Raw genomic sequence first — 26181 nt, 5'->3', positions numbered from 1 at the left:
AATAAAAATACCTAAATATTAAAACAAAAATTACAGGACTGAAAGTATCCTGTTGGACTCAGCACAATGGCTCAGTGGCTAAATCCTATCCTTGCATGTGCCAGGACCCAATGTGGGTGCTGGTTCATGTCCTGGCTACTCCACTTCCCATCCAGCTCCCTGCTTGTGTCCTGGGAAAGCCATGGAGAATGGCCTGGGGTCTTGGGATTCTGTACCCACGTAGGAGTCCTGGAGAAGGCTCCTGGCTTTGGATTGGCTCAGCTCTGGCTGTTCTGACCACTTGGGGAGTGAACCAGCAGGTAGAAGATCTTTTTTTCTGTCTCCTCTGTTAATCTGCCTTTCTAATAAATACAAATTTTTAGGGGGAAAAAATAGAGAAAGTGCCCTGAGGCAGACTAGAAAGTGAGCAGTGGCCACTGGAAGCCAGTGGGAAAGTGATGTCATATGGGAGACAACATTTGCAGCATGAGCTGTAACGGAGTGACAGGATGATATAGAGAGAGCGACCAGGAGGAGAGAGGACGCCCGGCTCCTTGAAGTGCCATCGCTGCTATCAACAGTTAATTATAACCTCTCTGGCTGTCAATTTCTTCACGTGTGAAATGAAAAGGCATATGATGCCTCTGCCACTTTATTGCTCAAAAGTACTGTGATCTTGCTTATTTCTATTCAATTAAAAGTAAAGATTTATCTTTGCTTAACTGTTTTAGAAAACAAAGTTCTCTTGAGCAACACACCTTTGAAAGAGTTAACCTGATAAGAAAAAACAACCTCATAAACAGATCAAGAGAAGAGATAAGAAGAGGACCAAAGGACAGCTAAGACAGATGCTAGTTATAAAAGCGTCCAGGAAAGGGGTTGTATGTAGGGCAGCATCAAGGGATGATCACACATCCCCTGGTACTGATGTGGCTTGACAGCAAGGAGTGGCTCTCTCTCCCTCTTTCCTTGTGGACACAGCAGAGAGGGAAAAAAAAAAAAGACTGCAACATGTGCCCCACCCACCTTCCTCCATACCTGACCCTCCCCACCCTGATCAGAGGCCCACATGAATTTTCTGCAGCTTTTTGTGAATAGCTTCATTGATTTGACAGATAGATTTTGTATAGATTTGAACCTGTGGGAGAAGCGCTTCCTGGGCTCGTTACAGATACTTACAGGATTCTGTATCTACAAATAAAGCAGCAAATAGTTTTGTATTTAGCTAATAGTTAACAGATGAGCTTATTTTCCAATATATCTAGAATTAATAAAATTACCAAAATGAGCAAATGTTAGGTGAGAACGTTGTTATTCACATTCCCCTCCCATTTCTGTTTGGAAGAGATATCGCCCAGTAACAAGTGTCCCATTCCATTTCTTCTTATGGAGAGTTAGACTATTTTCATTGCAAGTTGGACTATATAGAAGTCTAAAATTGTTTTTCTCATCTATACCTAAAAGTAAACTTGAAAGAAGCTGAAAATTGTTCTTTTTGTATGTATGTTTTGCCTGGTTTAAAAAAAATGAGGGTACATATAATTAAAACATTTGTAATTTTTACCAATTCATCAAAAAAAAAAAAAAAAAAGACTGCAACATGTGTCCCATCTACCTCCATACCTGACCCTCCCCACCCTAATCAGAGGCCCACATGGGTGTACATCCCTCTCAACTATTAAGCAATATTTAAAAATAAAATAAAACAGGCTGTGTGAAGCTAAATGAAATCACTGTCTAAGTGTTGAGTGAGATGGGAGTTTCACCTCCATGTGTGATGACCCAGACCTCAGGCAGGCTGTGATGAGGCTGATGGCCACTCTTCCCTTTTTCTAGGCTCTACCTTTGCAACTCACATGTCTGTGGTCCCTGCTGTCATTCAGAGCACCTTGCCCCTGTGACTTCATCGTACTTGTTACTGAAAAGCTAGAAGTTGCTGGAGGGTGAGCGCCCCATCTTAATTTGCCATTAATTCAGCTCATCCTAGCTATGAGAACAGTCTAGCTGCAAGGTTAAGAACACAGATTTCAGGGCCCAGTGCAATGGCTCAAGCAGTAAATCCTCACCTTACCAGTTCGTGTCCTGGCTGCTCCAGTTCCCATCCAGCTCCCTGCTTATGTCCTGTTCTGGGGCTGAGCAGAAGTGACTCCAGCACCCTGCCAAAGTCAAGTGGACACTCCCATCCAGGAATGTTTGGAATGCTGAATCTGTGCAGAAGGTCAACACCTGCCATGACGACACGTCACAAATATCGGCTGATCTATCTGCCACCACAGAGGCACCCCCAAGCTCCCTATTAAAACAAACTCATGGAGACTATATATTCCTGCGAGTCTCTGGTAGAACTCAAACTACCTTTCAAAAAGGGCTTCTGATAAGTAACCCCTCCCTCCATTTCTATGGACACCAGCCTCTTGAAACCTCCCATTCCTCCCCTAAACCACTGTGAGATGGCCACCTAAAGAACACTGCACCCAAACTCAGCTCAAAGAAGCTATAGAAGGAAGCAACGCCCCTCTTCCTTTACATAAAACAAAGGGAAGGAATGTGAGGAGTGACTTAAACATCGGCCCAGAAGATTGATACGACCCCCATAATCATCGACTCAGTGCCATTTTAAATACCATCTGCTGTAACTTTGTAACTCTGTTCCCACCAACCAGCTGTCACCTCATGGCACCGTACCTGATGTCCCTACCAACCTATCCCTTGTTGCCCTTCCCCTCAGTACCCGCCTACTGTCACATTTACAAATCCCTCATGGCTCTGACAGCCCTATGCACCAATCCCTCACAGCCCACCCACAGCCCTATCCACCAATCCCCTCAAGACCCTAAATTCCCAATGTCAGCCCTGGGCCATACAGACATGCTCCCACGTACATGGCCTCCCTCAGTTCTTGGCTTTCCCCCTTGGCTCTCTCGCTGGCCTCCCTTGGAGCTCCCTCTTCACTATAGCAGGGGATGTCTCTCTCTTCTTCTATCTGTCCTTTGCTATCTCTCCCTTCCCACGGCCATCTTCTGCCTTGCTTTACCTCCCTTCCCCATGGCCACCTATTCCACTGGAATAAAGACCTCCTGTGTGACTCATGACATCTGGCATTTTGGGTTAATGGCGAAAATTCCTAACAGCCTGGGAAGCAGTGGAGGATGGCCCAAAGCTTTGGGATCCTGCACTTACATGGGAGACCTGAAAGAAGTTCCTGGCTTCAGATGCAACCATATGGGGAATGAACCAGTAGGTGAATATCTTTCTGTCCTCTCCATAAATCTGATCTACCTTTCCAATAAAAATAAAAATATTAATGATAATTTAGATCCTTTTTAAAATAATTAAGATCTTGATCTTCCCACCCACCAGCTCTTTAATTTAGAAAAATGATTTAATCCCTCCAAGCCCAAACCTGTCTCCGCATCCAATCTGTATACTACTGTTACCTGTACCCATTTGCCCTGCCTCCCTCCTTTTATCTGATCTGGAAGAAATGTTTTTGCTTTGATTCTAGGCTAATCTCTTTGTGATTCACAGGGCCCCACTCCCTCCTGACCCTTAAAGGCCCTTGACTTCACTCCCACTCCTATTTATGAGGTGCTGCAGCTTCTTCTGGGCCTCCTACATTGGTGCAGAAACCTAAGACCTGAACCATCTTCTGCTGCTTTCCTACATCATAAGCACAGAGCTGGAATGGAAGCAGAGCAGCCAAGACACAAACTGGCACCCATATGGGATGCCCCACTGCTGCAGGTAGAAGATTAACTGGCTACACTATGGGCTTAGCCCCAGAATTTCCCTTGTTATAAACATCTGTGAGCTCCTCACTCCAACGTTGCCTCCAGCTTCCATGTTGTTTCTTTGCCTTCTTTTACAGGAAGAAAGACTTCTGAGTAGGCCATATACTGACTGTCTATGTCCTTACTTCTCATTCTTTTTTTTTTTTAAGGTTTATTTATTTATTCATTCATATTGGAAAGTCAGATTTGCAGAGGCAAAGATCTTTCATCCTCTGGTTCATTCCCCAAGTGGCCGCAATGACCAGAGCTGAGCTGATCTGAAGCCAGGAACCAGGAGCAAGGAGCTTCTTCCTGTCTCCCACGCAGTGCAGGGACCCAAGGCTTTGGCCATCCTCTCTTGATTTCCCAGGCCACAAACAGGGAGCTGGATGGAAAGTGGAACAGTCAGGACATGAACAGGAGCCCATATGGGATTCCAGTGCATGCCCTCTCATTCTTATTTTTTTTTTTAAAGGTTTACTTTATTTATTTGAAAGGCATAGCTACACACAGGGAAAGATAAAAACGGTTAGCTCTCTCTGTTGGTTTACTCCCCAAATGGCTGTAGCAGCCAGGGCCATGTTGGGTCAAAGCCAGGAGCCAGGAGTTTCTGCCAGGTCTCCCATGTAAGTGGGACCCCAGTGGACTCCTGATATCCCAGGTTTATTTGCAGAGAGCTGGATTAGGAGCAAAACAGCTAGGGCATATAAGAAACTGATGTCACATGCAACGGCTTAACCCAGTATGTCACAATGCCAGCCCCTTCTCATTGTCTTTTCAACCCACTCATCTAGGGCTCCTCCACCATCATCATTATTTCAATGAAACACTCCTGCCAGAGCCAACAAATTCTATGGTCATGAGATTCAGTCGTCCCCGGTCTCCTGGAGGCCTCCTCTGACCCAGCAATCGCTTCTGCGGGCCTGCTTCCTCCTGCTCCTGCTCACCTCCTTTACCCTCCACATTATTAAACCCTGCCTTTACCACCTTGGTGAATGGTGGCTGGTGAATGGCAACTCCAATCCTTCCAGGTGCTCGGCCGCAGGGTCCTTCTCAACTCTTCCCATTCCCTTGCATCTCGCACCCAGTCCACCCTAAGTCCTGCTGGCTGTAACTCAAAACATCCTAGGGCTGAGCACCCACATTGCTACTGACATGGCACACTGCCGCCATCTCTCAACTGGGTCACCATGGCTACCTCCTCCAGTGTCTCTGCCTCTGCCCTACATCTCCTGTCCACAGCACCCAGCACAGGTCAGGTGATATTACTCAATACCTCCCGGTGGCTTCTCTCGCTCTGCATGGGGAATGACCAGGCCTATGCCACCGCTCTGGTGGACCAACCTCCTTGCTCTTGTTTACAGACCTCACATATGCTTACTTGCCTTCCAATCTCCTGAGCGGGCACACTAGGACCCCCTCCCCAGAATGACATGGCTGGCTCCCCAGCATCTGCCTCAGTTGTCACCTCCCAGGAGAGCTTTGACTTCTGTACCTGGGAGGGCCAAGAGCACTGCCCAGGGTGGGGCAGGAGTTCAACACTCCTGGCTAAATGGCGGCTGCCCTGTCTTTCGGGGCTGGCAGCTGGGGAAGTGGGTCTAGAAAGAGGCAGCAATAGGCACGTGCAGGTAGGGGTGTGACAGCATGAGGGTCCCATGCTAGCTGAAGACAAGTTCTTTCACTGTGTGCTCCAAGGTCTTGGTGATATCAACATGACACACCAAGAACCTGGCTCTGTTCCAGCGTCCCCACCCCCTGTGCCTGGAACCAAGAGACGTGCAGTGTCCCAGAAGGCACACGACAGACTAAGAACAAGGCTGGCAGTCAGTCCTGTCGGAAGGGGTCCCACTCTCCGCCACATTGAACACATACTTTCCCACGACACCTAAAAGAAAAAACTGCTTTCTCTCCCGAATGAACAGACTGCTGATGGGTTCTGTCTGCAATTGTTGCTTTGCGCCAGGATAAAATCCTCTAGAAGTAACTGAGCTAATTTGTAGAGAGCCAACACCCTCGGCCAGATGTCACTTGCTTGCGTCTCATGTTCTGACGCACAAGAAAAAGAAACAACAAGATGATCGTTCCTCTTACGTAAGCTTTCATTTCTTAGAGGACCACAGACGGCATTGTCTCCTACCAATCTGAGAAACAAGTCTTAGACCTGAGGCAGTCCAAGAAGCCTTCAGGAGGACACTGTTTCTGAACACAGGAAAACCATGCTTTCCAACTGCAAGCATCGGAGTAGTCAAGGACCACTTTGGGATAAAGAGCACTTTAGCTTGTTGCCCTGCTGGAATCTGCCCAACATCTGCAGAAAACACTACTTCCCTGAAACACACACACAGATTTGACTTACAACAGTTATCATTAAAAATCACCCTGTGAGTCTCTAGTCAACCTTCCTCTTGGCTTTGTCTGAAAGGCTGCGTGAGAGGGGCTTGGGGGCAGGGCTCCTGCTGTGGGGGAGGCTGACTCGGTCTGCAACTCCCCAAAATGTTACTATGCCTACAACAGCCAGTCCTACAACAGATCTATGACAGCTGGATCCAGGCGCTGACCCACGGCTGAATTCCAAGGTTGTGACTCAAAGGCAGCCAGACACACAGCACGACTGGCTACAGAGGTCAGTATCAGCATGGTCACAAAGTGTTTCAAAACATACAAATATGAATCAATGTGTAGTCAGTGCCTGGCTCACAGTCCATGCTCAAGAAATATCTGCTGAGTAAAGAAATGCACACCCTGACTATCTGTCCTACTCAGGCACTAGAGAATTCCTGAGTGTGAAAGGAGCAGGGCTAACTAACCCTGGAGAATTTACAGCTAGCGTTGTGATACCTGAGTCACCGCAGCCATGAGACATGAAGCCTTGACACTGCTTTAAGTTGAACCTGACCACAACTACTGTTTCCGTGTGGAAATTTCTTCTTAGTATTTCAAGGGAAATGTATGTATGTTCAAATCCTAACAGAAACCAGTTGATCAATCTGGAAAGGAGAAAGTCCTAGAAAGTACTAGACTCTTCCTGTGAGGATAAAGTCTAACAACAAGCTAGAGATGCTTCCAACTCATAGGAATCCCCCAGCGTCGAGCTGACAAGGGCAGAAACACTGACACACAGAGCAAAAGGTCAGAGAGAACATAACCAGCAACCAGGAAAGAGTGGGCAGGAGAGGGGGTCATTACAGAAGCCACTCGCCCTGCTCACAGCTGTGGCTGTGCCACCCACGGGTTCTGAAGAGTGTGTGCTCACAGCCCTGGCAGTGAGCCATTCTTACAAAAAAAAAAAAAGATTTTAAAAGCCCATTTTCACAGCAGATGCTCAATAAATCCTAATAGTGACGGTCCAAGCAAAGCTGTTATACCGGCAATTCTGACACATGTTGTCTCCAGTGTCATTGAATCATACCGACAGAGGTGAAGGTTTCAACGCTGCAATATTTTTCAATGTTTGCCTAGCTTTTTCAAGTTCAATATTTGCCACAGGTTATGGTTCTCAGTAAATATTTTAACTGAAGAAATGCAAAGAGAAATATTCCTACACAATCAGAAATTTATCTAAAATTTGATTAGCAAAACCAAAGTGGATTTCAATGACAAAGTCAAAATCAGAACAAACAGGAGCCAGAATACTTTCAGCGTTGGGGTGAATTCATTCTGGTGCAGCACGTTGAGCTGCCACCTGTAATTCTGGCATACCATATGAGCATAGGTTCAAGTCTTGGCTGCTTCATTTTGGACCTGGCTCCCTACTAATACATCTGGGAAAGCAGATGACCCTGCCACCCACATGGGAGACCCACAAGGAGTTTCAGACCCCTGGCATTGGCTTGGCCCAGCTTCATCCACTGCAATCACTTGGGGTTCCTCTGTAACTCTGCTTTAAAATTAAAAAAATAAATAAATAAATAAACCTATCAAGAAAATGCTTTTGGGATCAGCATCCTGGCATAATAGACCAAACCTCAGCCTATGACCCTGGCATCCCAAAGGGGTGCCAGTTCAAGCTCTGGATGCTCCACTTCGATTCAGCTCCTTGTTTATGGTCTGGGAAAGCAGCAGAGCATGGCCCAAAATCCTTGGGTCCCTACACCCATGTGGAGACCCAGAAGAATCTCCAAGCTCCTGGCTTTGGATTGGCTCAGCTCCAGCTGCTGTGGCCTCTGGGGAGTGAACCATCAGATGGAAGATCTCTCTCTCTCTCACTGTCTGCATCGCATCCTGGAGTACTCGATTTCAACCCCAGATCCTTTACTTCCAGTTCCAGCTTCCTGCTGATGTCTACTCTGAGAGGCAACATATGATAATTCAAATATTTGGGTTCCTGCCACCCAGGATGCTGGTATTTGGGGTGTGAACTAGGGGATGGGAGATATTTGTCTCTCTGCTTGTCATATAAGTTGGCAATAAAAATACTACCAAAAAATAAAGTTAGCTTAGAAAAAGTAATATACAGGGCCTGGCGCAGTGGCCTAGTGACTAAAGTCTTTGTCTTGAATGTGCCAGGATCCCATATGGCGCCAGTTCTAATCCTGGCAGCTCCACTTCCCATCCAGCTCCCTGCTTGTGGCCTGGGAAAGCGGTCAAGGACGGCTCAAAGCCTTGGGACCCTGCACCCATGTGGGAGACCTGGAGGAGGTTCCTGGCTTTGGATTGGCACAGACCAGCCGTTGAGGTCACTTGAATCATAGGATGGAAGTTCTTCCTCTCTGTCTCTCCTCCTCTCTGTATATCTGACTTTGCAATAAAAATAAATAAATCTTTTTTTTTTAAGTAATATACAACCAACATCAACACAAAATGAAAACTTTTTTTCTGACCCCAAGATGTCAGTCACAAAATAAACATCAAAAACTACCAGAAAGGGCAGCTCATATTTTGACTCTCTAATCCCCTCCCTGAAAAAAAAAAAAATGTTTATTTTTATTTGAAAGGCAGACTTAGAGCGAGCCTGTAACTTCTTCCGGCTCTCCCATGTGGGTGAAGAGGGACTTGAGCTTTCTTTCACTGCTTTCCCAGACACATCTGCAGGGAGCTGGGTTGGAACTGAAGCAGCCTGGATTAAAACGCAGCTCCAACTCATCTCATATGGGATGCTGTCATCACAGGTGCAGACTCAATCTACTACACCACAGTGCAGGCCTCAAATCCCATTTCAAGAAAAGATTTATTTATTTTAAAGGCAGAGAACAGAGGGAGAAGGCAAGACAAAGGACGAGACCTGGTTCACTCCACAAATGGCCACAATGGCCATGGCTGGGCCAGGCCAAAGCCAGGAACTTCATCTGGGTCTCCTATGTGGGATGGCAGGGATCCAAGCACTTGGGCCATCTTCCAGTGCTTTCCTAAGCGTATCAGCAGGAGCTGGATCAGAAGTGAAGCAGCCAGACTAAAACTGATGCTCCCCTGGGCTCCGATGTCATAGGTGGCAGTTCAGCCCACTCTAGCAAAATGCTGATGCCAGGAATAATTTTAAATTACTAAATATTCATGGTATTTCCCTTCAGTTTTTAAAACATTTTTATTTGATATTTGTGTTGTTCTCCTCTTTACTCTTTTATAATATCATACATTATCATGTTAATTTTCTGTATTTGATATTCTATAGTCATATAAGATGTTCAGGTGGTAAAGCTAAATGAATAGTGTACATGAATTGTATTATTTTTGTGACTTTTTTAGAAATCTAAAATTATTTTGAAATAATAAGAAAGACATTTCAAAAGTGTTACTAATGGGGGAAGCTGTGCTGTTTTTTTTTTAATATTTATTTTTATTACAAAGTCAGATATACACAGAGGAGGAGCTATAGAGAGGAAGATCTTCTGTCCGATGATTCACTCCCCAAGTGAGCACAATGGTCGGTGCTGTGCCGATTTGGAGCCAGGAGCCAGGAACTACCTCCAGGTCTCCCACACGGGTGCAGGATCCCAAAGCATTGGGCTGTCCTCGACTGCTTTCCCAGGCCACAAGCAGGGAGCTGGATGGGAAGTGGAGCTGCCGGGATTAGCACCGGCGCCCATATGGGATCCTGGCATGTTCAAGGTGAGGACTTCAGCCCCTAGTCCACACCGCTGGGCCCCTGTGCTGGTTCTATGTGGAACTTCTCTACATGTTCCTCTCAGTTGTGCTGGAATCCTAAAGCTGCTCTAAAAACATCAAGACTCTTTTCTGTTTAAAAAGCTGATTGTTATCAGGCAGAGAGCATCTCAACCTACTATTAAAATACATAATCATATCACAGCATGTAAATTCATGATAACAACCATGTACTTATTTCATACATATGCATGTATATAAATGAGGGTACTTTGAAAAGTTCATAGAAAAATAGAATTATAAGGAAAGTTGATAAGTACATACTTCTATATGTTTACAAGTATATAAACAACTAACCATAGTATGGAATAGCATTAAATGAATGTTATATTAAATGTGTGTAAGTATTTTTAAATCTATACCTTTAAAAAAATATACAACTTAGATTAGCTTTCTGAAGTACTCTCACATAAATCACTCCTGAAAATTTAGGTGTAATCTTTTCATGGGATAATTATTCACTGTTGATTATTGTAGTCACAACTTCAAACATGGAAACATAACCCTTATAAACATGGGCCAACTCTTCCCTGGCCTGGTGGGCGTCAGGACCCAGTAGGGCTCTGGACACTATTCCCATCACTTACCTCTGAGCTGCTGGAGCTCCATGGTAAGACTTTCAATGTTGCTCTCATAGAACTCAAGATTCTCAAGGGTCTCGGCCTTCAACGACTCGTCTTGCTTTTCCTCCAGCATTAAAGTCAGCTCCTCTTGAGCTCGGCTGTACACGTCCAAGTCCCGCTCCACTTCCTGAATCCTCACCAAGACGAAAGGGTGTGGGGAGGTGTGGTTTGGGCTCCCCTGCATGTGTTCAGGGTGCTCCTCTTCTGGGGTGTCACATCTGGGATGGGGACCAGCTACAAGCTTGGGGGACACTGTGCTCATCCTCTGCTGCGCTGAGGGAGGGAGGGGAGCTGGGCGGGAGGGGCGCATGGCCAAGGGAGGTGTAGGTGTCTGGCTCTGGTCAACAAGCAGATGGGGAGAAGCAGGTGCAGGGAAGCAGGGCCGGGGCGGTGGAGGCCTCAATGCCCTCCTCCTCTCTGGCAGCTCCTGTAGGGAGGCTGGCTTGGGACAACCCCGCACGATATCCTTCTCGGAGTTAAAGTCCATGATGGAAAAGTGGCGAAAGACTCTATCTGGTCCGGTGCCAGGGCCTGCCAAGCTCTTCTCAAACTCTATTAGCTGCTGAGTCAACTTAGAATCCAGATCAAGGCTGCCCTCTGCCTGGGAATGTGCTGGAACTTCCAGAGTGGGCCACTGGCCTTGCGGGCCAGGCTTCAGTTCTGGTTGCTCTGGTGCATAGCTCAAACCAGTGGCGTTTTCTTTGCATGCTTGGTATTTCTTAGCACATGGAGCTGGACCCTGTGGCTGGGGACTCCAGGAGTTAGGTCTGACTCCTCGGCAGGCTGGAAGGGACGAGCCCCTCTGAAGGACAGGCAATGATGTGGGCAGAGTTCTCGGCTGGGAACCGGTCCCTCTGGGAGGTAGGCTGGCATAGTCTCTAGTCCTGGCTGCCGAAGGAAGGTCAGGGCACCTTGCTGAGCCCTGGGGGCCCCCTCCTGCAGTGGTGTAATACTGGCTTCTCTGCAACTTGGGGTGAAAAGGTGCCTGTGGCTGGGAGGAAAGGCCATTGGCGACTCCTGTATGACCCAACGTAGAGGAGTCTCTGTCAGGAGGCTTTGCAGGTCCTCCCGGGCCTCTTGGGGGCCCTCCAGGGGCACCCTCACCATGCTGAGCATGCTGGTTCACGGCACACTCAGAGGTCAGGTGCTGGTGGGCAGAAGGGGATGTTTCAGAAACAACCTCACTGGCCCTCTGGGCTTCCCCCATGGCTAAGCCATTCCCTAAATCCTCCGAGGGGGGCTCGATGATCTCATGATGGTCGCCTTCCTGCGGTGGGGTCTCCTCATCCCGCTGGTCAGGATACAACTTTACAAACCGGTAGGGAAAGATGCCCGTCCTGCCCCTCAGGGAACCTTCCAGCCAGCCATCCTCCAAGGTTGCCAGAATCCGGATTTTATCCCCAACATCGAAATCCAACTCGTTGGGCTCCAGGGCCTGGAATCTGTAGAGAGCAATTCCATAGGCCCCTGGCTTCTCATCACTGTCACCCAGCTCACTCTCTCCTTCTCCAACAGGCGTTTCCATGTCGCCATTCACAATGCAGTCATCCTGCTCTCCAGAACTTACCGACTCATCCACAGTCCTCAGGGGCCCCAAGAGCTCTACAAATCCTTCTGGGAAGATGCCTCTGCGACCCTCCAGCTCCCCTTCAAACCAACCTGGTTCTGGAACTCCGATAATAGTAATCACGTCCCCTTCCCTGAAGTCCAACTCCTCATCCAGCTGGGCAGACAGCCCCATCAGGGCCCGAGCTTGTCCCATGGAATAGTCAGGAATCTGAAGCAGAGCACTCTGGGAGTGCCACCGCTGACTCTGCGAGGACAGGCAGAGTTCACGGACACACGAGGATGGGAAGAAGCCCCGGGCTCCCCAGCAGCTTCGGCCCTGAAGCCAGCCTGCCGTGAGAGAGCCATCGAGAACCACCAGGTCACCTGGAGAAAGAGAAGCCAAGGTCAAGACCTTCACATCACATCCAGCCAAGGTTTACTGTCACTAACAGGACAGCTTGTCACTGCAAACATCCATCAAACTCAAGGGAACAAGCCTAGGGTTGGAAGGGTCCATGGGACAATTTCCTGAATGTGGAGCATCCCGGTGGGCCTGCGGTCTCTGCAGAGCCATCCGTGGGACCCAGGGGTGTGTTCCCGAGATCCGTTCTGAGATCAAAGCTACTTCCAGAGTTCACACTGAGACCTCACTATCAGGTCTTCACTGTGCTGACTCCTGCAACAATTGTGCAAAAGCCAATCAGTAAAACTGCTGGTAATATGTACCAAGGCAGTGAAAGAGATTACACACATGGTCACTGTCTGACCATTGTATTCCTCACTGCCAAGCATGCAAAGCTTGTTTTTTGCTTGTTTGTTTTGTCTTATTTGTTTTTTTTTTTAAGGTCAGTTTCCGTTAAGAATGTCTTTGATGAAGCAATACAAAATATTTGTTGTAATAAGCCTCAATCCTTGGGAATGTTTCTTTAGTAAGATCCTGTGTGATGATAGGGGAATTGCTTTCAAGTCCAGTTCCTGGCTATCTCCAGGAAAAGCACTTGAGGGATGGGATTACAAGCTCGAAGTGGTAGCTTTTCTTCACAGTGCACATTATGTTAAGTATGATCAATGATTGACAGATGACAATTATTGAAGGTTGGACACCTGGCAGACATTTTCTCTAAAAGCAAAGGAGGAAGTCTGTAATTTCAGGAAAACAAGCAACAATACACGTTGCCAATGATACAATTCCCACTTCCAATGCTGGCATTGCAAGAGATGGACCAACCTGGTGTGTCTCAATACCAAGCCTCAATAATCTTCCTCTTATTGCCAGCATATATATATATATATATATATATTCTGAGGTATATATATATATGTGTGCGTGTGTTTATATATGTGTGTGTATATATATATATACACATATATATATATATATGACAAGTTTTGCCCTGCACACTCTGAAGAGGTTTATTTACGAAGCTACTAAAAGTGTATTCTGGTTTGCACCCCAGTGCAGTGTGGCATGCATGAGTGTCCAGTCCCAACTATCCCATGAGACCCTCTTCCTTGTAAGAGAACTTTCATTGATCCCCACATAAATCTATGTCATTATTCACTCCAAACCTTTACTCCTGCTGAGTCTCCGTCTGAAACCTTGGCAGACTTCTCTGAGAACTTCCAAAGCACACATTCATTGCAGCTGAAGCAATCACTGCTTACATCACTAATTCTGACACTCAGATTCTGTACATACTGCATGACGGCTAAGACAAAGTTTTAGACTTATTGATGGGCACCCAAAATATTTTCACTGGTTCAATATTACTTGTGCTTGTTCCTGAAAACTGAGGTCTTTGTCCTCTATTTCAATGAATTTGCAGCTAAATATCCTGCGGTCAGGGTCCGTGGGCCTGAGAGTGCCAGTGATTTACATGGCCCCCACTTCCCCCCTGGCCCTCAGGGCATTCCATGGGCCCATACAGGGAACTGTGTGTTTGACAATCCAGACTTAAGGGCCTCCTGCTGCATAGGAAGTATAAAGATTGCCCTAACTGCCACATTGGGGGGCTGTGGGATGAACTGAACCCATTTCCTTAAAGCTGGGTAATTAGGGTATTTTCTTTGTTTGCCCATATCTACAGAAACTCATACAAAAAGGCTAGCTTTCCTTTCTGTTTTCAGAGGGAAAACTGTTTTTAACAAGTGCTATTACCTGGCAGACTGTCATTCTGTTGTTTATTTCCACATTATAGGTGTATTTCCAAAAATCACAATTTAGGCCCTGAGAAGCACTTTGGGTACTATTTCCTTCAAGGCCTTGCTTTATAATTTCTGACTATTACTGAGTTTTCCTCCTGTGAGTCTCTTGTTTCCATTGGAGAGAGGCCTGCGCTGTTTCTCTGGGATCCTGCTTGAGCCCTTGGGGACAGAGCTGACCTAGTGGTTGCCTGCAAAATTCTAAAACAGAGGGGCCTGGCGCAGTGGCACAAGTGGTTAAACGTCCTCGCCTTGCACGCCCGGGATCCCATATGGGCACCGGTTCTAATCCCGGCAGCCCCGCTTCCCTTCCAGCTCCCTGCCCGTGGCCCGGGAAGGCAGTTGAGGACGGCCCAAAGCTTTGGGAACCTGCACCCGCGTGGGAGACCTGGAAGAGGCTCCTGGCTTCGGATCGGCATAGTATCGGCCCGTTGCGCTCACTTGGGGAGTGAATCATCGGACGGAAGATCTTCCTCTCTGTCTCTCCTCTCTGTATATCCACCTTTCCAATAAAAAAATAATAAAAATAAATCTTAAAAAAAAAATTCTAAAACAGAGCAAGCAGCTCCTGGAACAGCAGGGCTGTATCTGAGAAAAAAACATCAGGAGGTGTGGTGACCCTTAGGGGTCCCCAGGCTCATGTTCAGTTGACCCTGGTCATGCTGCTCATTTCCTCTGGTGGGATAGGTTCTAATAGAACAGGAACTGCATTAGGAATAAAATCCCAAAATGGATATAGTCTGATGTCAACTGACTCCAGTGTTGAGTTCCCCACTGACTCTTTTTGCGCCTCTCTCTGAAGCCAGACAACGATTTTATTTAGGTTTCCACATGAGCCCGAGCAGAACTTTAATCCTAAAATCTCATATGTATGGCACTGCAATTTAACAGAATACACTCTGATTGATAAATACCATTTAAAAACTGGCTAATAAATCAACTTACCAATTTATTTGTATTGGCCTTTGTCTTTTAAGATTTTTTAAAAATTCATTTGAAAGTCAAAGTGAGAGAGAGAGAAGTTCAGAAAGAGATCTTCAAAGCACTGGTTCATTCCCCTCATGGCTGTAACAAGCTGGGGCTGGACCAGGCTGAAGCCAGGAGCCAAGAGTCTCTTCCTGGTTTCCCATGTGGGAGCAGGGGCCTAAGTATATAGGTCATCCTCCATTGCTTTCCTAGATACATCAGCGGGGAGCTGGATCAGAAGAGGAGCAGCCAGGGCTTGAACTGGTTCCCATATGGGATTCCCACATTGCAGGCAGCATCTTTACCCTGTTATATCACAGCATCAGCCCTGGTCTTTGGTTTCAAAGCAGGGGCTTGTGGCTCAGACACGGTAGGGCTACCCAGGGCATAAGTATTGTGGGTTACATGAGACAATGACTGTGAGCCCTAAAAACCTGTAATTTTGTCTCTTCTTTCTGTCTGTTTCTTGTCATAGTCTCTTGTTTTTGTTAGTTTCGCCCCTCTGTTGCTTTTATTTTTACCAGTGCCCTGGCTCTCTCTAGGGATTCTTCTGGAGTCTGTTTCCAGAGTTTAAATGCAAGGAAAGGTTCAAAACAATGGGGTGGCTTTAGGAAAAGGAGGAAGGGTGACACCTACTGGAAGAACCACTAGTGGTTCTGAGTCCTTGGGAAGAACACACAGGCACGCAGGCGTACACGTGCACACACAAGCTTCGCAGAGCTATTAGGAAACAGCACATCAAGGAACTCCAGGAGGCTGGCGCAGTGGTGTAGCCTGCTAATCCTCTTGCAGTACTGGCATTCTATCTGGGTACCAGTTTGTATCCTGGCTGTTCCAGTTCTGATCCAGCTCCCTGCTATGGCCTGGAAAAGCAGCAGAGGATGGCTCAAGTCCTTACGACCTGCACCCATGTGGGAGAGAATCTCCCAGCTCTCAGCTGCAGATCAGCTCACTTCTGGCCATTGTGGTCATTTGGGGAGTGAACCAGTAGATGAAAGACCTCTTGCTCTTTCTCGCTGTAAAATCTGCCTTTCAAATAAAAATAATAAAATAATTGAAAGGAACTCCACAATATTGGGTAACACTGGTAAAAATAACTAACATTTATCAAGTGCTAACCTTTGCCAGATGGTTTACAAGTTTAACCTCAGTTAAACACCACAGCTACCTTGACATATGTAGTATTACACCCTTTCATAGGCATGAACATGAGGCCAAAAGACTTAACTGACTAGGCCAAGATCATGCTGGTATTGTATTTCAATCCAGGGTTGTCAGGATTCTTTTCCCCTAAGCCATCCTGCCTGCTCTTAATACAGAGGTATTTCAAAAAGCTCACAGGAAAATAGAACTAACTAAAGACAGAATTACTTTGGTGTAAAAAAATTTTGAGATCCATGCAGGAAAAGTTTTCAGAAAGTTCATGAAACCTGTATATTATTTTTAAAAATGGTGACGGGGCACAACACAGTGGCCAAGCGACTAAAGTCTTCGTCTTGAACACACCGGGATCCCATATGGGTGCGAGTTCTGATCCCAGCACCCCTGCTTCAATCCAGCTCCCTGCTTGTGGCCTGGGAAAGCAGTCAAAGATGGCCCAAGCTCTTGGGATCCTGGCATTCACGTGGGAGAGCTGGAAGAATTTTTTGGCTCCTGGCTTCAGATCGACACAGCTCCGGCTGTTGCGGTCACTTGAGGAGTGAATCAACTGACAAAGATCCTTCTCTCTGACTCTCCTCTTCTCTGTGTATCTGACTTACAAATAAAAATAAATAAATCTTTAAAAAAAATTAAAAAATTTTAAATGGTGGTGGGTGTTAAGACCCTGGTTAGCTGCCTGCATCCCATTCGAGTACCCAGATTCAGATCCCAGTTCCAGTCCTCAATATCTGTTTCCAGGAAATGCAGACCCAGGGAAGCAGCAGGCTGTGGTGTAAGTGGCTGGATCCCTGCCTTCCATGCGGGAAACCCCGATGGAGTTCCTGCTTCCTGGCTTTGGCCTGGCCCAGCCCGCCCTACCTACGGAGGGCATCTGGGGTGTGAGCTAACGGACAGGAACGTGTACTCGCTCTCTCTCAAATAAGAAAAAGAGAAAGAGAGGAAGAAAAAATGGTGGGGGAAGGCGGAGAGAAAGTGTGTATGCACAGATTTTTAAATTTTCTTCACCAAAATAAAATGTCGCTTTTAATTCCATTTTCACAAACTTTCTAAAGTATCCTCATAATACATATTTATGTATACCAACTATATATCTATGTGTAATTTTTCTTATATTAATTACACTTCTTAAACAAGTAATAACTGATTAAAAAGGCAGCATGGTTGCACAGAACAGATCTCAGACAGAACCCCATATACGCTGGAGGTTTCCAAATTCCTTTGTGACACATTTCATCACCATGGTTTGGTTTACACAGAAGAGGAAAAGCTACACTGAGGAGTACTAGGCAAAGATAAAACAAACGGCGGGCACTGGGATTAACAGTGCCAGAGAAGAGGAGGGAAGGAATGTATAGTGCTCAAGGACTGCCATGCTGAGCTAATGGAAAAAACAAGCTTAGCACAAGTGTAATCAACTCTATGCAGTCTAAGACAGCATTTTCATTTTGTTTCCAAAGAAGAAAATTAATTCCTGCTGATGTGGCCTGTCATGTATTAGAAAGCTAGAAGAATGAGACTATGGCTGTGTCTCAAGCTAAGCTTTCGGGGAGGGATGGGGAATGAACTGTGTGAGGGCAAACCTGACTTGCCTACGCTCAAAGGTCGGTGTTTCCAACTCAGATGACACGCAGAGCTGAAAAACACGACGAAAGGGCTCACGGGCAGTCAGAGCATCACAGGCATGGCAGGAAAAACCACCACAGGAGCCTGCTCGCCAGCCTCCCCTTCCTCACCTACCCCCTGCTGCACGTGACCTTCCTTCAGACTCCATTTCTACGCTTATCAGACTTAACTGGTTAACCAGTCACCAAGATAACATCTAGGGATTCCAGGACTCGACTGACTGCAAGTCCATCCTGGTACAGGTGACTCATGGCTGAGGCCAATGCCAGGTCTTTCCTGAGGATTTCTCAATGGATTTGAACCTCAGAAAGTTTAGAGCGTACTACATTAGACCGGTCTTCCTAGGCAGGCATTTTACAAAAAAAAAAAAAATCTGTATTGTTAGTATGCAAAACGTGGTTATACACACGTAATTATTTTACACAAAAAAATCTATTGTTAGAATGGAAGACATGATTATATAACACGTAATTATTTTACAGAAAAATCTCTATTTTTGGTATGCAAGACACGATTATACAACACATAATTATCAAACAGAAAAGCTAATTCCAGAAGCCACATCCTCAAATCTTCATTAGGTTGCTTATTCCCACACAGTGCATTCTTTTGCCCACTATATAGTCAAGGAATTGGGAGTAGAAGAGCAAAATGTGATGCTGTCCACACACTCTGCACAGCCCTGACAGGCATCCCTGCCCCGGCCCCTTCTCCATGTTATCCTGGGGCTGCCTCCTGTGGACTCCAGACCTTGGTTGGGTGAGCAAAGGTCAGACAAAGCCCAGCTCTAATCTCAGCAGCTGCCTCTATCAGCCTTCCCATCACTGTTTCGCAAGGGAGTATACAGAACACAGGCAGAGGCAAGTATAAAGTGAGTCCTTCTAATATACTTCCAACCATCTTAAGAAGTGTACTTGAGGGACAAGCTTCTTGGCACAGCTGGTAAAACTACCACCTGCAATGCTGGCATCCCATATGGGCACCAGTTCGCATCCTAGCTGCCCCTCTTTTGATCCAGCTCCCTGCTAATGTGTCTAGAAAAATAAAAGAGGATGGTCCAGTGCTTTATCCCTGTACTCATGTGGGAGATCCAGTAGAAGTTTCTGGCACCTGGCTTTGGCCTGGCACAGCCCAGCTGATGTAGCCATTAGAGCGGTAAACCAGTAAATGAAAGATCCTCTTTCCAATCCTTCCCTTTCTGCAAATCTGCCTTTAAAATTCATAAATATTAAAAAAAAAAAAACTTAGTTAGAAAAGGATAATAAGGGCCAAGCATGGAGGCTCAACTGACTGATCCTCTACCCACAGACACTGGCTTTCCGTGTGGACACCAGTGCATGTTTGGCTGCTCTCCTTCCCACCCAGCTCCCTGCTCGTGGTTTGTGAGGGCGATAAAGGGTAACTCGGGTCCTAGGGACCCGGCATCTGTGTGGGAGATCCTGAGGGGGCACCAGGTTCCTAGCTTCTGAGATCAGTTCAGCTCTGGCCATTTGGGGAACGAACCAGTGGATAGAAAATCTTTCTCTGACTCTCCTTTTCTCTATGGATCTGCCTTTCCACTAAAAATAAAGTAAATCTTTAAAAATAAATAAGAAGTTCCTATAGAGTCATTGTGGTGCAGTGGATTAAGCTGCCCCTTGAGATGCTGGCATTGCGTTACTGAGCACTGGTTGAAGTGCTGGCTTCGTCATTTTCCTTTTAATGTGCCTGGGAAGGGAACGTGCTCAAGTACTTAAAAGACCCAGATGGAGTTCCTGGCTCCCAGTTCTAGGGTGTCCTGGCCCTGGCTGCTGCAGCCATTGGAGAGTGAACAAGTGAACAGAAGCTCTCTCTCTGTGCTGTGTCACTGTGCCTTTCAAAAGATTTTTGGGGGTGTGCTAGCACAGCGGCTAAATCCTTGCCTTGCACGCAGCAGGATCGCATATGGGTGCCGATTCTTTTTTTTTTTTTTTAAAGATTTCTTTATTTTTATTGGCAAGTCAGATATACAGAGAGGAGGAGAGACAGAGAGGAAGATCTTCCATCCGGTGATTCACTCCCCAAGTGGCCGCAACAGCCGATGCTATGTTGATCCAAAGCTGGGAGCCAGGAACTTCTTCCGGGTCTCCACGCAGGTGCAGGGTCCCAAGGCTTTGGGCCATCTTTGACTGCTTTCCCAGGCCACAAGCAGGGAGCTGGATGGGAAGTGGAGCTGCCAGGATTAGAACCGATGCCCATATGGGATCCCAGCGTGTTCAAGGCGAGGACTTTAGCCATTATGCTATCACGCTGGGCCCTGGGTGCAGCTCTTCAAGCCTCCTCTGGTCTCTCCCAAGACTGTGCTGAAGAGCAAATGAGACTGTTTCTGCCAGAAAATACTTGGACATTGTGAAACGCTACTAAAATCTAAGTCATTACTGGGGCCAGCACCATCCTTGGTGTGCCTGGGCACTTCCTAGAAGTTAGTCTACTCATAAAACTTTAAAAAGGTCTAGGTCCACATGAGCAGACTCCCTGACCGCATTCCGATATGGCCCGCCTTTGGAGCATGAGCTTACCTCGGTGGAGGGGGAGGCTGTTCAGCTCTTGGGAGGTAAATTCACTGATGCACACGAGCAGTCTCTCTCCCTCCTTGAGACTGGGAATGGTTACAATCTCCACAAAACTGCTAGGGAACTGTCCTGAAAATAAAACAAACACATTGAGCTTGAATTTCCTCTTAGTATTGAGATTTATCTTTTCTGGTTATGAGCATGGACAAAAACTTTTTCTGAGTCCATTCATGGACTCTGAAAATATACTCAGTATTTATAACTAGAGACTGTACTTTCAAAATGGTGTAGAGCCCAAAGTTAGATGCAGGCAGAACCCAGAAAATGCAATTTGAGTCAGTAAGCATTCACAGGGGAGGTAACAGGGACAGCATTATGGTATAGTGGATTAAGCAACTAACTACCTACGATGTCAGCATCCTATATAGGTGCTGGTTCATGTCTTGCCTGCTCCACTTCTGATCCAACTCCTTGCTAATGCACTTGGAAAGCAATGGAGGATAGGCCAAGGCCTTGGGTCCCTGCACTCACTTGGGAGACCTGGAAAAAGCTCCTGGCTACTGGCTTTGGTCCAATACTGGCCATTTCACCACTGCAGTTATTTGGGGGGGATGAATCAGCAGATGGAAGAACTCTCTCTTTCTCTGTCTCCCTTTTTCCGTGTAACTATGACTTTCAGATAAATAAAATAAGCCTTAAAAAAAAAAAAACACTTAATTGGGTGTCATCTCTGTGCGAGATGCACAGCAGAGAGAAATACAAATAAACAGCATTGGTCTTCAGAGATCTGAAAATCTGATTCACATACAAAGTCTGATTCAGGCGTAAGTAACCAAGCTTGAGATCCAGTGTCTCAGCATAGGAATACAACTTGCTACAGAAGATTGCAGAAGGCAGATAATAGGTCAGGAGGAACAAAAAATTACATGAAAAAGTCAGCATTTGAGTCTGGAGACGGGTAGGGGTTTCATGGGCAGTGGTAGAAAGACCGGGAGTGTCAGCTGCAGAGCATAAGAAAGCCTGACTGGGTCTCCCTTTGGAACCACTTAGTGTCTGTCCACTCACCTCCAGATACGCCCCCTTGCTCTGAGCCACATCACCTCTCCTGGAGGGCTGCGCCAGCCTCCCAGCCTGCTGCCTGCCTTCAGCTCCACCTCATGAGTAAAAAGCAACACTGCATGGAATGTGGGTAGGCAGGGAGCACTCAAGGGTTGTGAACTGTGGCTCCAGGAAGGACTGAAGAATAATGACTCATGTTCCTTTAAGAGTGAAAGGAAGGAAAGCAACAGAGGACTCAAGACGGAGAGCACTTCCGCCTCACAAACCAGAACGAAGCCTTGCCATGAAAGGCAACGGGTGAAAAACAGAGGTCCTGAAAAAAATTCTTATTCTTTATAAAAAAATTTTTTTAAACATTTATTTATTTATTTTTATTTTATTTATTTTAAAGATTTATTTTTATTATTTTCTCATTGGAAAGGCGGATATACAGAGAGGAGAGACAGAGAGGAAGATCTTCCGTCCAATGATTCACTCCCCAAGTGAGCGCAACGGCCGATACTATGCCGATCCAAAGCCAGGAGCCTCTTCCGGATCTCCCACATGGGTGCAGGGTCCCAAAGCCTTAGGCCGTCCTCGACTGCTTTCCCAGGCCACAGGCAGGGAGCAGGATGGGAAGCGGGGCTGCCGGGATTAGAACTGGCGCCCATATGGGATCCCGGGCGTGAAAGGTGAGGACCTTAACCACTTGCGCCACCACGCCGGGCCCAACATTTATTTATTTTTATTGGAAAGGCAGATATACAGAGAGAAGGAGATACAGAGAGGAAGATCTTCCATCCACTGGTTCACTCCCCAAGCAGTGGCAGTGGCCAGAGTTGAGCCAATTCAAAGCCAGGAGCTAGGAGTTTCTTCCATGTCTCCCACGTGACTTTGGGACATCCTCGACTGCCTTCCCAGGCCACAACGAGGGAGCTGGAAGGGAACTGGAATAGCCGGGACATGACCCAGTGACCATATGGGATCCCAGCAGATGCAAGGTGAGGATTTAGCCACTGGACTATTGTGCTGGACACCCTAACACCCATGTTCTATATATTTTTTTTTCTATTTTTATTTTTAATATTAAGGAGGGAAGATGGGTGGTCTGTTGTGTGCATGAATTATGGACCTCTCACCTGTAACATCCTCTTTCTTTCCTAGAAGCCAAAATTCATCCACCACTGCCAGCACCTCGATGACATCGCCCACAAACAGTGGCAACTCTTCTGACACACTGGGGCAGAAGTCAAAGACGGCACGAACCACTGAGCCCGTCTCCATGTCTCCTAACCTGAAACAACAGTACAAAAGAAATAAAAGGTTTCAATATTTAAGATTTTGACAAACAGATCTATTTCTTAAAAAAATTTTTTTTCATTCCTTTTATTTACTTGAATGACAGAGAGAGAGAAGAGGGAAGAGGAGGGAGGAGAGGGGGAAGGACAGGAGAAATGAGATCTCCCAACCTTGGTTCATTGCCCAAATACCCTCAACAGCCAGGCTGGTCCAGGTGAGCAGCAAGAATCCAGAACTAAATCTGGGTTTAACTGCCAGTGGATGCCTCGGACTCAGACACTTGGCCCCTCATGACTGCTGCCTCCCGGTGTGTGCAACAGCAGGAGGGGAGAGCAGATTTGAACCCAGGCACTTCCTGAGAGGAGGACATCCCAAGAAGCGTCTCAACCACTTACCAAACACCTGTGCCCACAAGAATGCTAAAGTTTATGATACAGTTACTTACAACAAACTCAAAGCTAAGGAAGCAAGTCTGTACTGTACTTTTTCAAAACCATAGTGCTTTCACATTTATCTATTTTAAAATAGCAATTTCCTCACATATTTTTCATTTGATTTTCAAAGTAATGCTGGAATTGAAAGTCAAAAGTGACCCGTCCCTCTCAGGAACAAAAAGAGATTCCAGTCGCAAATGTGAGTTTTCCAGAGTATCTCAAGAGAGCAGTGAGAAAACTGACATTTTTAAGTCACCAGGTAACACGGTAATTTAAACATATAGCATTTTAAAAAGCAGGGATTTTAAACATGCATTTCATTTATTTCTTATAACCATCTTAAAGATTCGGATACTAAGCCCAGCAAGGTTGGAAACGACATTTGTCCAAGACCACAGAGCTCCTGGCAGCAGCCCCACGATGCATGTGGAGGGCCTTCTTGCTCCTATGTCCTGTGTTCGCGCAGAGCTGATCCGGGGTCTGGGGAACAGGTACCAAAACACAGATGGGAAGAGAAGCTCAGCACCTACAGTTCAGCAGCGACAATCCATCCATGAGGAGACGAAGACTGAGTTCTGGGATCCGAGCTTTGCCATAGCCCTGCCCTGGCTACTATGGTTATTCGGGGAGTGGATGCAAGATTTCTCTTTCCTTTTCAAACAAAAATGAGTATGAACAAACACAGTTTTTAAAAGTTTATTTGGGTGCACTTTTGAAATTCATGTGTCATCTTTGTGAACCCTTTGAATGTCCCTGTAGGTGTGTGAGTGCTAGAGGACGGGAGAGCACGAGTGAGTACAGGTTCACCTGTATGCAATAAGCCCCCATACGCGCAACAAGGAGCAGCCAGAGAGCCCAGGGCCTGGGGTCTGTTTTATTCACCTGAAACACTCATTTGGCATTAGTAGAGATGAGGATTCCAATCTCAAACACACACACAATTATAACTAAAGCAAAAACACTAAATGCCTAATTACAAAAAGATGATTGTAGCACCAAGCTAATATCTTAGAAAACACTGAAGTAAATGAACATATTAGGAATGCCACAAACAGTTCTGTATGTTCTGAAAAAAATGCTTATTTATTTTATCTACTTGAAAAGCAGAGAGGACGGCAGAGGGAGACAGAGGAAGAGGGAAAGATCTTCTATTTGCTGTTTTACTCCTCAAATGACTACAAGTTAGGGCCAGACCAGGCCAAAACCTGGAGCTAGGAATTCCATCTAGGTCAGGCAAGTGCTCAGCCACTTCAGCCATCATTTGAATTCCAGGATGCATTAGCAGAGAGCTGGATTGGAAGCAGGGCAGCCGGGTGGCAACTAAATACTTAGATATGGCAGGCAGGCATCTCAAAGGGCTGCTGACCTGAGCCGCAGCACAAGCTACCACCTTATAAGACTTTAACATATTTAGTTTGTACCAGTGAGCAGAAGTGGTTTATCTTTGTATCACTGGGACATTTTTCTTTAACGAGGTAACTTGGGGCCACAAAAGAGAAGTGAAAAGTTACCCTTCCCACATCCTCTGTCTTCTACCACTGATGTTCTTTACGTACCAAAAACAATCTAAGCACAGGCTGAGGCAGAGTAACTCAGTGTGAAGCACTTCAGGAGCCAAAGACCCAGGCCCTAACCCCAGCCCCACTACTTATCAGTGATTAACCGTGGACATATTTATTTAACCTCAGTTTCCTTGTCCAGAAAAACAGAGATAATGATAATTTCTTAACAACCACCATGAGGATGATTATACTGATAAAAATAATTACAGGAGCAGGTGTTTGGCACAGTAGTTAAAGATGCTGCTTGGGACGCCTACATCCTGTATTGGAGGGCTTAGGTTCCCCAGCTCCATCTCATGCAGGGAAGGCAGCAGGTGGCCGCTCAAGTGTTTCCACCCTCGCCATCCCTGGGAAGACCTGGGTTCTATGGCAGCTGCTGACCTCAGCTGATCCAGCCCTGCATGACGTGGGCATCTGAGAAGTGAACCAGCAGGTGAGAGATCTCACTCCCCTCTGTCTGAATCTCTCTCTGCTTTTCGAATAAATAATTATAAAAATCCCTAATATTTATTATTTACTGTGTACCATGCATTCTACTATGTACTTTCTGCATTACAACTGTACCATTCTCATATGTATTCATTTAAATATTTTCTTTATTTGCAAGGCACAGTAATACAGAAAGAGGGAGGGAGGGAGGGAAGGAAAGAGGAAGAGAGAAGCAGGGAGAGATACAGGTAGAAATACCTTCCCTTTGCTCTTTCACTCTCTGGGAGCACTTGAGCCATGGGCTGCTGCCTCCTGGGGAGCCAGGGCAGAGGCATGGGATAGTCCAGACTCCAACCACTTGGTGGCACCTGGATCTGCTCCGCCACAGCACCTGTCCTCTGTCATGTATCATGGGTTCTTACACTGCAAATGAGGAACGAGGCTCAGAGAGGTGCTAGAGTCTATACAAGGTAACACCCGTAAGTCAGAAATGGAAACGAAAACCCAAGTTTCTCTCCCTCTAAAACCTTAACCAGTAGGCTAACAGGTGAAAACACCACCTCCACAATCGACAACAGGCTCAAATCTGTCACAGATAACAGCATCACCAGTGAAAGCATTATTTCAGGCAAAGAAACACTGTGGATCTCATGCCAACAAGTCAACCAAAATGTTGGTTATTTTGACATTTTAACTTGACACATTCGTGGTGTTGTACTGCAGCAGCCTAAACTGCTACCTGCAAGGCCAGCATTACACATTAGCACTGGTTTGAATCCCAGCTGCTCCACTTCTGATCCACCCTCCCTGCTAATGTACCTGGGAAGGCACTGGGGGATGGCCCAAGTATTTGGGTTCCTACCAGCCATGTGGGACACCCAGACAGAGTTCCAGGCTCCTGATTTCATCCTGGCCAT

The 26181-nt window shown here is 46.3% G+C and overlaps 1 protein-coding gene across 2 annotated transcripts in view; it reads right to left on the bottom strand.

The window, feature by feature from the left end:
* The window catches only part of LOC121164247 (dynamin binding protein), a 64435-nt gene extending 41611 nt beyond the window's left edge, over positions 1 to 22824 (bottom strand). For both annotated transcript variants that reach the window (XM_040992313.1, XM_040992312.1), the window contains exons 1-3: positions 22680 to 22824; positions 20509 to 20631; positions 10436 to 12403 (exon numbers count right to left, since the gene is read on the bottom strand). In XM_040992313.1, coding sequence (XP_040848247.1) covers positions 10436 to 12403; positions 20509 to 20631; positions 22680 to 22824 — 2236 coding nt within the window. The remainder of the gene's footprint in view (positions 1 to 10435; positions 12404 to 20508; positions 20632 to 22679) is intronic.
* Positions 22825 to 26181: the final 3357 nt, after the last annotated feature.

Source organism: Ochotona curzoniae, unplaced genomic scaffold (assembly GCF_017591425.1).
Source record: "Ochotona curzoniae isolate NIBS_2020 unplaced genomic scaffold, NIBS_Ocur_1.0 contig_66, whole genome shotgun sequence".
In the NCBI taxonomy this organism is placed as follows: domain Eukaryota; kingdom Metazoa; phylum Chordata; class Mammalia; order Lagomorpha; family Ochotonidae; genus Ochotona; species Ochotona curzoniae.
The sequence above is the reverse complement of the archived record's forward strand: the minus strand, read 5'-3'. Positions and strand labels throughout refer to the sequence as shown.